The sequence below is a fragment of the Phragmites australis genome, chromosome 5 (genome assembly GCF_958298935.1).
Source record: "Phragmites australis chromosome 5, lpPhrAust1.1, whole genome shotgun sequence".
Taxonomy (NCBI): Eukaryota; Viridiplantae; Streptophyta; class Magnoliopsida; order Poales; family Poaceae; genus Phragmites; species Phragmites australis.
This window is the reverse complement of record NC_084925.1, coordinates 33,549,087-33,561,717: the sequence shown is the minus strand read 5'-3', so window position 1 is coordinate 33,561,717 and position 12,631 is coordinate 33,549,087. Positions and strand designations below refer to the sequence as shown.

Sequence of the window (12,631 nt, the reverse complement as noted above, 5' to 3'; positions counted from 1 at the left end):
AGACAGGACGTCACTAGCATTAAATGAAAATCGAGAGTTGAATAAAAAAATAAGCGCACATGTACTAACGTGTGTACATACAGAGGACATGAGCAAATATGTGCAGCGAGACGGTAGTTTATTCTTATAATTTGTTGAAATGGTTGTATAATTTTATAAATATTGAGAAAAATATATAAATAAAAAAATTCAAGTTGCTAATACATATGTACGGACAGGATTGTTGCTCGTTATTTGGGCCCAATCGGACGCAAGTCAGATGCGGCGCGGCCACTAAACGCAATCGGGACGGGACCCGGATCCAAGCAGCCTTCAACACCTGGCCTTTCTCAAGGCCGCAGCTTCTCCAGAAGCCGGTGGGTATCTCGGCTCTTGGGCCTGTTTGGATTGTAGTCCCAGGTGGCTAAATCAAAATTGGGGCCATGCCAAATCTTGGACAATACTAATTTTTGGTCAAAAAAATTGCGTTTGGTTTATAAACAGGCTAAAGTGCCAAATATTGGAAAGATGCCTGAGCTATGTTTGGTTTGGAGTGAAATAGGTTGCCAAAATTTGGCTTGGTTGGTTTTGTTCTATTTGGTTTGACATCAAACTTTGGATCATGTTACTCTACCAATGAATAGGTGAGATACCTCCTTTCACATGATCTATTGCACTGTCACTTCACATGTATTAACATCCAATGATACAAAATATGGCACAATTAATTCATCATTTAAGAGTAGCATCTCATGTTACAAAATAAGTACAACCGTCTTCATCATGAACAAGTAGCATCAAGTGTTAAAAAAGGACACCATCAGTCCACCATTGTCCAATTAAAAGTAGCATCAAGCTCAACACAAAATAACCTATAGTGTCATCCTACCATCAGGAGACTCTAATCATGAGAGGTTACCACAACTACATTGCCTAAGGTTATCATCATGCCATAGTCATATCTAATAAGGTGGCCAGTCATCACTTGCAGCATAGATTACTTACAAAATGCCATCAACACCAACACATGCATCTTCAAAGAGAGCCAAATCTATCCCCTCCACCGCCACCCCCATATTTGCGGTCCAAAAATTCAATGACCCAAGCTTGGAAAGTAGCATCACTGCAAAAGTAAGGTAACTATGAAAGTTATCCTGATCTTGCCTTGCAAGATAGGCACAATTCTCTAACTTGTCCTTGGCTGTGATGGTAAGGTCTTCTATGCGCTTCCAAAGTTTGACATGAGGGTCCAATTGTTCAATATTTTGGACAGGTGCAGCAACAGTAGGGTTAGAAGATGCAAGAGACTCAGAAAGCCTATAATACTAGCTGAAACATTGTCATTTGTTATTTTGTTACGGCTTGGCTTGTCCTTGGATGGCTTCTTGGCTGGTGATTTAGCAAGCTTGCGCTTCTTATACGAACTAGAACCATTAGTTGTAGGACTGTTACGGGCAATGTGTATATGTAGATCTCACATAAATGAGTTCATGAGCTAACTTGCCCATTGCACATAGCACAATATTAAAATACCTACTCACTATCTCACCAGATCACCAAAATGAATGCCCTACAGACGAATTTGTATGATGTTGTCCAACCATCTTCAAAAACATTGCAGCTTGCTCCTCTACAAAAACATGAAATGTGTCGACTAGTAGCCCCTTATTCCTAAGGCAAGCACATAGCTTGTAAAACACAGATCGACATATCCTTAACTGGTTAATGCATATCCTATCAGATGAGTCGATTAATCTAACTAATTAGTTAGTCCTCCATACATCCATGCTAACTAGTGGCCCATACTTCACACCTCTGTGTCTACTCTTTCTACCATCTCTGTTTCTCTATCATAACACTAAGAGCATCTCCAAGAGACTCATCCTATAGTCATATTTAGGGATTCTAGCCTTAAAATTGATCTCCAACAGATTCTCAATAGGTCTCCTAAAAATTACCGAACCCCAAAACCGGCCCCCTCGTTCGCTATTTTTCCCTACCAAGTCCCTCTCCCTATCCGTGCCTGGCCCACCTGCCCATCCACTCAGGTCCTTGCGTCGCTCTCCTTTCCTGCTTCTTGCGGCACCTTCCTCACCAGCGCCAGCGAGCTTCTTCTCCCCAAAGACTCCAACCTCGCATCGTCAATTTGTTCAGTACTTCAAGTCAAGTGGTCTCTCTCTCCTGTGCTTCCTCTTCTCGACCCCCGTCGCCATTGCAGCCATGGTGGAGAGGCGGCCACGGAGGAAGCTTCTGGTGCTCGCCTCCACGTAGACGCTCCTCGACTTGCTCCTGGGGGACCGCCACAGGGTGCCGCCTCTGCTGGAGCGGATGCGCCTCAGGGCCGACATCCTCCGCTTCCCCACCCGCGCTTCTGGAGGCGGCGGCGAGTTCAAGGAGTTCGCCTCCTTCGTCGTTCTCCCCGCATCCGCGCTCCGCCGTGTGAACAATGATGGAGGATTCGAGCAGCTGGTGCGTGTGTGGAGGATTCGAGCAGCTACTGCATGTGTGGAGAATTCGAGATAGAGATGGAGGATTCGAGCAGCTGCTGCGTGTGTGGAGGATTCGAGCAACTGCTGCATGTGTGGAGGATTCAGGAGAGATGGAGCTAACACTAGGGTCCACCTGTCGGTGAGATAGGAGGGGGAGCTGTTGGAATATAGGGATTGAGTATAGAGAGTCTGTTGGAGAGTGTAGCAATTTAAGGAGAGAATATTATTGGGAAGACCCCTATGTGAGAATATAGGGAGTGAGTTTTAGAGAGTTTCTTGAAGATGCTCTAACATAAGAATAAGAACAGCTAGTGTCTTTTGCCTCCACATGCAGTAATTAAGATATTGCTGTCAATTGTTGTCCATCTGTATGTATATGACATATATAAGTTCAAATGCACATGAGAAAAATGTAATACGATAACATTTGCTAAGTAAATAAAATATGAACTAAACAGATAATTAGGAATACAAATAAATCAAACTGGGGAATAAACAACTCTATCTTTACCATCCATGGGCTACCGTATCCACTTGAAATTTTTTCACATAAATGATATTCTATAATTGTCTTATCCAGAACTAAAAAAATCTATATTGCCTTGCATACAGAATAGGTGTCGATAAAAACCAAATTCAGTACTATTTATAGCACACTACACAATTTTGCTCACTTCCTAACCAGAAAGACTACTAGAACAAGCTAGACACCACCTTTCATCTCACCACCGACAAAACCAACAAAGGAATATTCAGTATCGACACAAACAAGTAATTAATTACAGATAAATTGCCAGCTTCCACCTCTCCAAGTATGAATAAACAATAAAACAAAACACAAATCCACCACGCAAAAGACAGATGTAGAGAGATCGGGACTGGAACGTCACTCACTCCCACGGTCAATGAGGAGGAAGGTGGGCAGCACACTGATAGATGGATGGAATGAATCTAGCATAGCAAATTCTTGAAGTTGAATATAAGAAAGAAAGCCTACAAATATAGAAAGAAGTGCTAGTATCAAATAAACATAAGTAGTTGAGTCAGCATAAGTAGTTTATTGCTTACGCCATTTGCTTCTTCAAGCTTGCTGCATAGCAGATGCTTCCCGTCCTTGAAGGCATCGCGTGGTCCTCGGAGGCTTGGGCGGTCGCTCCTTTCTCGCTTGCTATAGCAGTAGCTTCCTTATGACTTTTTGTTTTATTTTAGTCTTTTTAAAACTAATATTTTAATAACAGCCTGTCGAAACCTAAATTTTCAAAACTAGCCCATTTTATCACGCCAAAGTGTCTGACGTGACTCCCCAACGTAATCACGCTATATTCATTGGCATGACCAAAGTGGTCACGCTAGCAGAAACCCCGACGCCTTTACACGTGAATTTGACGTGGCAGCCTGAGTCACGCTTGGCGTGACTCGGGCAAACAGTATTTTCGCTGATAAACAGTATTTTCTGCGGTTTCAATTGTTCCCTTTCCGCCTTCTCTATTTGAACAGTGGGGTTGCCGTACTCTAAAATTCATGAAACTTTTCCTATATGTCCTATAATTCATGATGAATCCATTTAAAAAGGATTCACCTCAATACCCCATCTAGGTTTTAAAATAAAAAACTCCAAAAATGGTTACTTTTATAAATTCTAGTATTTTTTAAGGCCTCAAATAAATTCCCAAAAAATTGAGAAAATTCACTAATATTCCTATCATGTGGCGTAATAATTTCTAAAATTATTTCCAATCCTAGGTTACTTAGTGAAAAAGTGAGTTCCTTTGCAATGCTCCATTTATATGTATTTTTATCATTTCATACTATTTAGCCTCGTAAACGCCCTCTAAATAATCAGTAATTATGTTCCATTTTCCTCAAAATTTTGCCAACACTTAATGCAATATGTACGGGTCCTATTTGCAAACATGCACATCCAATAGAGTCGTAGAATTGGAATTATTCAATTTCGAATGTTGGTATATGTTACAATTTGTTCTATAACAATAATACTTAGGTGACTTGTGGAGCCAAAAAGAATTGCCATTTGTGGTCTAAACCATACTAAATTTATTGTATGGATAGTTCAGAATATGTTTTAGCCGAACCACACACATGATTTTTAGGAAGACTAATAAACTTTAAATAAGTAGACTAAAGAGAAAGAATAAATGAAAAAGAGTAAAGATTGGTATATAAATTACAATAAGTTATTTTATGTAGTTATACCTCCCATCCGAAATATAGAGGTGTCGTATTGTCTTCTTAATACCTTTGACATAAGTTGTTGTAGCAGGTTCAATAGAGACCCCTTGTCCTATTGTGTCTGTATAATGTTAGATTATATGTTATTTTATTAAAGTTATATGATGGTATTACAATAGATAAAATGTATATTAGGAATGGTAGATGTAATATATAAATGAATATATAGTTACCTGATATGTCTCTAGTGTAATCAATTCTAGTCCTTAATGTATCAAAGGATGCTAGAGTATATGCATACTTAGGGAATGTTGAAGAAGCACCAGGGAATTCAATTACCTCAGTGTGACCCGTGAATTTTATCATGTATATGTGGTTAACTGCTCGATAATTATTCTTAGCTAGGAACACTTGGAAAAACTTTATGAAATATACAACTCCTCTCTAAGGTGTGTCTTGAATTGATCTACATGGTGTTGTGGCACTTGAGCTTCCATTGCATTTCCCTATACATTTGCATAGAAAATTATTGTAAATGATGTATACTCTTTTATTTTTTTTTCTAAAGTACCTAATGTTTGTGGATACCTCTTGATCCAATAGTACAAAATCAAGCCTATGGAACTTTTCTGGTTTGTCATCCAGAATATATTTGGATAATCTTGTCACGACAGATGTGTTATCATTTCATGCTAAAAGCTCTGTCGTGTAATCACCATCGGATGGCTCATTCTAATCCATAGTTAAACTACTCATGGATAATGGTTACCACTGTTTTATTCAATGTAACCTAAATTGTGTATAGATTCTTGATGAACATATCTCATGGTTTAAACCTAAGAAGATTAATGTTATCAATTGCCTACTTTCAACAAAATTGGAAATTATTTCCTAATTTAAATGTACGTTTCAAAATGCTTAATTCACCATGTAGTCTCAAAGGCTGTGGGTAGCCATAGCACTTAGCCATGTTTGAACATGCGCAATTTAAAGTTTATTAGTCTTCCTAAAAATCATGTGTGTGGTTCGGCTAAAATATATTCTGAACTATCCATACAATAAATTTGGTATGGTTTAGACCGCAAATGGTAATTCTTTTTGGCTCCACAAGTCACCTAAGTATTATTGTTATAAAACAAATTATAACATATACCAACATTCGAAATTGAATAATTCAAATTCTACGACTCTATTCGATGTGCATGTTTGCAAATAGGACCTGTACATGTTGCATTAAGCGCTGGCAAAATTTTGAGGAAAATCGAACATAATTGCTAATTATTTAGAGGACGTTTACGAGGCTAAATAGTATAAAATGATAAAAATGCATATAAATGGAGCATTGCAAAGGAACTCACTTTTTCACCAAGTAAACTAGGGTTAAAAATAATTTTAGAAATTATTACGCCACATGATAGGAATATTAGTGAATTTTCTCAGATTTTTAGGAATTTATTTGAGGCCTTAAAAAATACTAGAATTTCTAAAAGTAACCATTTTTGGAGTTTTTTATTTTAAAACCTAGATGGGGGTGTTGAGGTGAATCCTTTTAAAATGGATTCATCATGAATTATAGGACATATAGAAAAAGTTTCATGAATTTTAGAGTATGGCAACCCTACTGTTCAAATAGAGAAAGCGGAAAACGAATAATTGAAACCGCAGAAAATACTGTTCATCCGCGAAAAATACTGTTCGCCCAAGTCACGCGAAACCAATTTGACCTGAATCAGGCCACCACTTTGAACCCATATGTAAAGGTGTCAGGGTTTCTGGCAGCGTGGTCACTTTGTCACGCCAATGAATATGGCGTGACTACATTGGGGAGTCACGCCAGACACTTTAACGTGACAAAATAGGTTAGTTTTGAAAATTTAGGTTTTGATGGGTTGTTATTAAAATATTAGTTTTAAAAAAGCTAAAATAAAAAAATCCCTTCCTTATGCACATGTTGTGGCGATAAGATTGGGGGAAGATGCAGCTGCTCTTGATGAGGAAAGAAAAAGGATGCTCCTGCAGGAGAAGAAATGCCTACCTAGTCCTTTTTATACTCGGTGATCACACTAGCCAAAAAACAGGGCCGCCATTTCGTGCGCCCAAATCGCGCCCAGCAATTGGCTTGGGTGGAAATAGGACAGGCCGAAGTTTCTGAGGCAGGGCCAAAAGTTGGCTTAGGACAGGCCTATTTAGCTTGGCAAAATCAAAATTTGGCTTGGCCCCCAAGGCATGCAACCAAACTGCCCCTTGGGCTGCCACCGTGCCATTCCTACGCGACCCGACCCGACCCGCCCGTCGCCTTCTGTCCTCTCGCGCAAGATTCCACCACCTGTTCCTTCGTGCGGCGAGGCGAATCGAGGAGGAAGGATGGCCTCCGACGGCCACCAGCCGGAGCCGGGGAAGAAGGTGGAGGGGGAGGCCGCCTCCACCGTCGCTGCGCCCGGCTGCGACGATCTGGAGGACACCCAGTTCCAGTGCTGCGTCTGCCTGTGAGTTTGTTGCCGATACGGCATTCCTTCCCCCCCCCCCCCCTCTCCTCTCCTGTTGTCGGCAAGGTCAGAACCGTGTAAATTGCATAGACTCGTGCTGTGGATTGTCTCGCGATCACGCGCCCTCGATTTTATCCTACGCAGATCGGTTTTTTCTTCGTCCTTATAAATTGCTCCTGGGTTTTTCTGTACCAGAAATACGCTGGATTGCGTTGTTCGTTAGCTTTTGTGTCGATAGTACTCTAGAACAACTTGTTCCCCAAAAATTATGAGCACTTGTTCGTTAGCTAGAGGTGCTTGCACGCTGCAGAATGTTAAATCGTTTTGAGTTTGATCACGCCAAAGCCCAGGGGCCACATTTACCTTTCCCTAATCTCCCTCAAAATATGCACAACAGTTCATCTGCAAATGTCTACATCTATGCTGAAACAAATGCGCGTGCAGCTGACCTAACTCATATATATAGCAAAATTCTTATCCAGGAATACCAGTAACACAATGTGGTAACACCGTTTTAGTTTGATGACCAAGCATGATTTGGAGGCACAACGACTTACTGGGTTCAACGCCCTGTGGAACATTAAATAAATAGATAAATAGATTTGGCTCGTGCTGGAGGTACAAGTTTGGTGTCTGCCACGCTCCTGGGAAGAACGTGATATGTAGCAGTTGGTGATGGGAGGTCTTGACCCTGGCCTTTTCGACCTGCAGTTGCAGTGGAGGAGGTGCGGCTGGAGTAGAGGCAGAATGCCCACGGAGAGGGGGATACAAAGGGAGAGATAGAGAAAGAGATAGAGGATAGGTGTTAACTTCTTGCTTGAATTGTAAGCATAATGCCTTCCCTCTTGTATAGGAGAGACTCGACTCCTAACAACAGAATATAGTCTTAACCAATCTTATCACTAACGCAACTAATCAAATAGTCGCCTATGCAAACTTAAATAGAATATCTAATGATTCAGCTGGCCGTCTGTTAGGTTCGTGTAGCGCCAGCGTTGGTTGGCACCGCAATAATGCTGACCCCCAAAATTGCAGTCTTCGTATATCTCTAAATAACATGGTAACGCTGAATTTTCCATCTATGCTTAAAATACACTTTCTTGTTCCTTTTTTTGTTTTGGCTATTTGACATGTGCGTGGCTTCAAATTTGCACAAATATTCCAATGGTCTCATATTTTCCCTCAATCTATTTTGCAGGGATCTTCTGTACAAACCAGTTGTTATTGGTAAGAGTTTGTTTTTTCTGTTCACATAAAAGCAGCTTGACTGTGTGCCATACTCTCCAAAACTCATTTATCATCTACTTGTGCAGCATGTGGCCATATGTCATGTTTCTGGTGCGTCCACAAAGCTATGCATATCGTCCGGGAATCCCATTGTGCTGTGTGTAGGCAACCCTATAAACATTTTCCGAGTATCTGTCAACTCTTGCATCACTTGATTCTAAAGCTTGAGCCTGCGGATTACAAAAGAAGGGAAAAAGAAGTACTAGGTGAGTGCTCAAAGACCAAAGACTAATCTTTTGTGATAATAGGTAAAATGCTGTTCCATACTAAATGTTCATATTCTGTTCCTGGAAACTGCATGTATTGTGTTTTATGTACAAATGCTTTATCTAAATTTTAATGTTCTTACATATTTAATTCTCATTATTTTGTTCCCATGTTGGAAGTTGTTTCTTTTTTAAGTTATCCCCCCCCCCCCCCTAAAATACTACACCGGTTCTACTAAGCAAGGATACACTACATGAATTGATGGGTCAAAATAGAGACAATTATGCTGAGTAGGAGCATGGTATTACTTCTTAGGTGAAGAGCATAGGTGTGTTGGCTTATGGTGTCTCATTTTACAGGGATAGGTTTGGAGTCTCACTGCTTCACTCAGCACATGTTTCACAGATTTTACTAGTTAGTGCTGTCTACACTTTCCTTATGCATCAACTTATGTTCATTTTGGATTTACATTTCAGAGGAAGAGAAGCGTATAGAAACATTCTCTCCCCAAATCATCGAGTTTTTAAACTCCAAGAACAATGGTAAGAATTGTGTCATATAATTACCATTGTACTTCTCCCCATTCCCATGATAGCTCATAAAGTCCTAAATACGGTGTACCACTTTTCTTGTAAGAAATTGGAAAAGATGGGGAGAACAGACTTGAAGATAGTAGAACGAGATCCCCACAAGAAGTTTCATCTAATGGCAACATTGTGGATGAGCATTCGAAGAAAATTAAGTTGGAGGATGTTTCATGCCCTCTCTGTCAGGAGATGCTGTATCAACCGGCTGTTCTTAATTGTGGTCATGGTAAGTTCTAATTTTAGAATAAAAAACGTTTTTAACTTGTTTTGGAGATATTAACTTGTGTTGGTTTTGTGAAAGTGTATTGTGTATCCTGTTTATCGTCCTTAAATGAGGAAGCACTCAAATGCCAAGTTTGTGGAAGTCTTCACCCTGGAGAGTTTCCTAATGTTTGCCTGGACCTTGATCATTTCCTGGAAGAATATTTTCCAGCAGAATATAAATCAAGAGGGGAGAAAGTTCAGTTTAAGAAGGGCCAGCGCGATCGTGAAGGATCATCTTCAGGTAAGCTTTATGTTGCCACACTGACAGTAACTTATATGGAGAGAATCAGAAACCCATACCATGCATGGGATTGAATGGTTCCTTTTATTAACTTGATCCGACAGTGTTAAGCTACTCCCATGCTGATCCAGTCAATGGTGTGCCACTGGTTAGCTATATACCATTCTATATCAAGTTGTTTGCCCTTGGTTAGCCATGCTAATTGTTTTATCTGTGCTATTTATTGTTGGTTTATTGGCTGGATGGCCACTGGTAGTTTCCTTATGATTTTCTTATTTTGCTTAAGATGAGTACCAACAGTCATGCTTAGATCTTGACAGTAATATTGTCACCAATAAGGCTTACTTTTCACATGGTTGTATAAATACAAAATACACTTTAGTCTGTAGTTTGTGTCAGAAACTCTTCGTAAAATGAGAGAACCACTGAACCGTACATGTTCTTAGTTTATGGTGTAATTTCTCTTAGTGTTATTACAGCAAAATTAGTTTATTATTTTTAGTTGTGATTGGCTTGTAGCAATAATGTTACATAAATACCTTAGATGGAGTTGTATAAGATATCTTTGAGTTGGTTTTCTTGTGCACCGATGCTCTTTTATAAAATATGCATTTTCTTGATGAATTAATTTACTAACATGTGATGCTAATTAGTTGTTAAACGTTTGCATTTAGGGAGGAATACTAGCATATTAGATTGGATGATGTTAGTTTAGGGATGAAGAGGGATATAGTGCTATTGCTATGGTGTGTTGAGAATGAATAGCCATTATTGCTGGTTACTCTATGTTGTCAGTTGACAAATGTCGGGCTGTGCAGTGTGTAGTTGAAGTCTTCTAATATTTAAAGTTGTGTAGAGCCACTGCACTAGGATGTAGAGATAGTAAATTACCAGCACAATTCACTACAATTGTTCACAGGCCACAGCTGCACAGTGGGCAACCGGCAGGTGCAGGGTCCACCACTATAGGAGGGTGAGGAAGAACCTGCTACTGATTGGTAGTGTAGTCAGTGTCTAGGATAACTCTTTAATGGACTGGATTATCTGAATTACTTTTAAGTTTTAAATTGTCTAGGTACACGTCGTGCAAGGCATTTTGCAACTTTCTTTTGTCTTGGTATAAAAACGTTTGTGTCCTATGAAGTCGTGCAATCTGATATCTTAATTAAGTTTATAAATTAGGCATGAAGCACATATTGTCTCCTTTTTTCTTTTGTAGCTAACTCAAGTGTTTTGTGCTGTTTAGGTACTTCATGTACAAAAGAAAGCAGCAGAGCACGGTATGATGATGACCTGTCAAATATTCACATTGGAGTTGGATGTGACTCATGTGGGGTATGTACAAGTTGTAAAGTTTTTAAGTTTTGAGCTTACCAGTAATTAGTAAAACATACACTCAATGGGTAAACCTTTACCAATTTGGCCACTATGAGTAGATAGAATGATTTCCTTCACTTCACAGTCGTAAATAATTCACATTGGAGTTGGCATATAGAGATTCGATTTCATCTTCTTCTTTTTCAATTAAGTGTACTGTTCATGCTAGATAATTTATTTCTGTGGAAGGGTTGATGAAATTCCTCCGGTTGTTTCTTGAGACCAACATTATTTCAAAGCTGTTAAAAACTTCTACAAGAAGAACGGTTATGATGAGTAACATGCTAAATGTGTAAACCTATGTGTAGTCTAGTGTTGTTACCTTTCAAACATGCTACAATTATTTATCTGAGTAGCTTCAAAATGCTTATTGTTTTAGTGCAGAGAACACTAGTCTTTTGTCTCGCTTATTTTTTCAAGCTATTCTTAGAAGTTTACCAATATTGGTTTTTTTTTTTTTTGCTGCAAAAAACAACTGCCTTTAATTCCTTACAGTTCTTAGAGGGCCCTGGGCATAGCACATCAAGTTGGTGCTGTAATATTCGTTCTCTAGCTTGTGACTTTTGGCAGAACACAGTTTCGGTTTATCAAAGATATTTTTTATTGCAGGATCATGGCTTTTTTCTTGCTAATTACGTCCTCACTGTTCAGTAATGGACCTTATTAACCTTAGCTGTTGTTTAAGCTTCTAATATCTTGTTACTCGCAAGAGGCAAGCCTTAATATCAAATTGGACGATATTGATAAGACGTGTTCGTATCGTTTATAGAATTATTCTCATTCTTTTGCTAAGATGAAACTCGTGAATGCCTTGCAGGTGTATCCAATACGTGGTAAGAGGTACAAATGCCAGGATTGCACCGAGTTAATTGGCTTTGACCTTTGCGAAACTTGCTACAACTCCAGTTCAAAGCTCCCGGGACGCTTTAATCAGCAGCATACCCCTGACCACAGAATGGAAGTTGATAATACAGCACTCCTGCAAAGGCTCTTGAGATTCCATGGGATAGCTGAGGAAGGTCCGGAAGAGCTGATGATGGAAGATGCGGTTGTTGCTCCTGGCGCGATGGTACAGATAGTCATTGATAACCTAGAAATGGAGGGCAATGGCGCGGAAGGTCTGGAAGGGCCAAACATTGAAGACGATCCTGTTGCACCTGGCACAATGTTGCATATAGTCATTGATAATCAAGAAATGGAGGACAACGGTGAGGAGAACCAGCTGCTCTAGAGGCAAAGCGGTTGCCGTAAAGCTGCTTCTGAGCGTGAGCCTTTGTTATATATGTTGTTAGAGGCACATTACATGAATGCAATGTGAAAGAGGGATTGCACAAGCTCAAATATGGCTGGATCGGACTTGTTTAATTTTCTGGTTCTGTACTTACTGCCATCTAATGGCCATATGATTTGTTTTCCTGCTTCTGTAAATCCATGCATGTGTTCTTTCTATAGGAAATCCAAATAAGGACTGTATTTGTAAATTTGTACCAACTTATTTTCCGGGAACACACTGCATGAACGAAA

General features: G+C 39.7%; 1 protein-coding gene across 2 annotated transcripts; it reads left to right on the top strand.

Annotated features, from left to right (window-relative positions):
- Positions 1-6,903: 6,903 nt before the first annotated feature.
- LOC133919337 (E3 ubiquitin-protein ligase PRT1-like) lies at positions 6,904-12,631 on the top strand. 2 transcript variants are annotated; one of them, XM_062363702.1, is made up of 8 exons: positions 6,904-7,144; positions 8,343-8,371; positions 8,458-8,637; positions 9,115-9,180; positions 9,275-9,451; positions 9,527-9,730; positions 10,995-11,065; positions 11,925-12,631. In XM_062363702.1, the coding sequence occupies exons 1-8, from the start codon at positions 7,023-7,025 to the stop codon at positions 12,336-12,338; spliced, it is 1,263 nt and encodes a 420-aa protein (XP_062219686.1). In that variant the 5' UTR covers positions 6,904-7,022; the 3' UTR covers positions 12,339-12,631. The 2 variants fall into 2 exon arrangements, with proteins under 2 accessions (XP_062219686.1, XP_062219685.1); XM_062363701.1 differs by having other exon boundaries at positions 6,905-7,144; positions 10,977-11,065.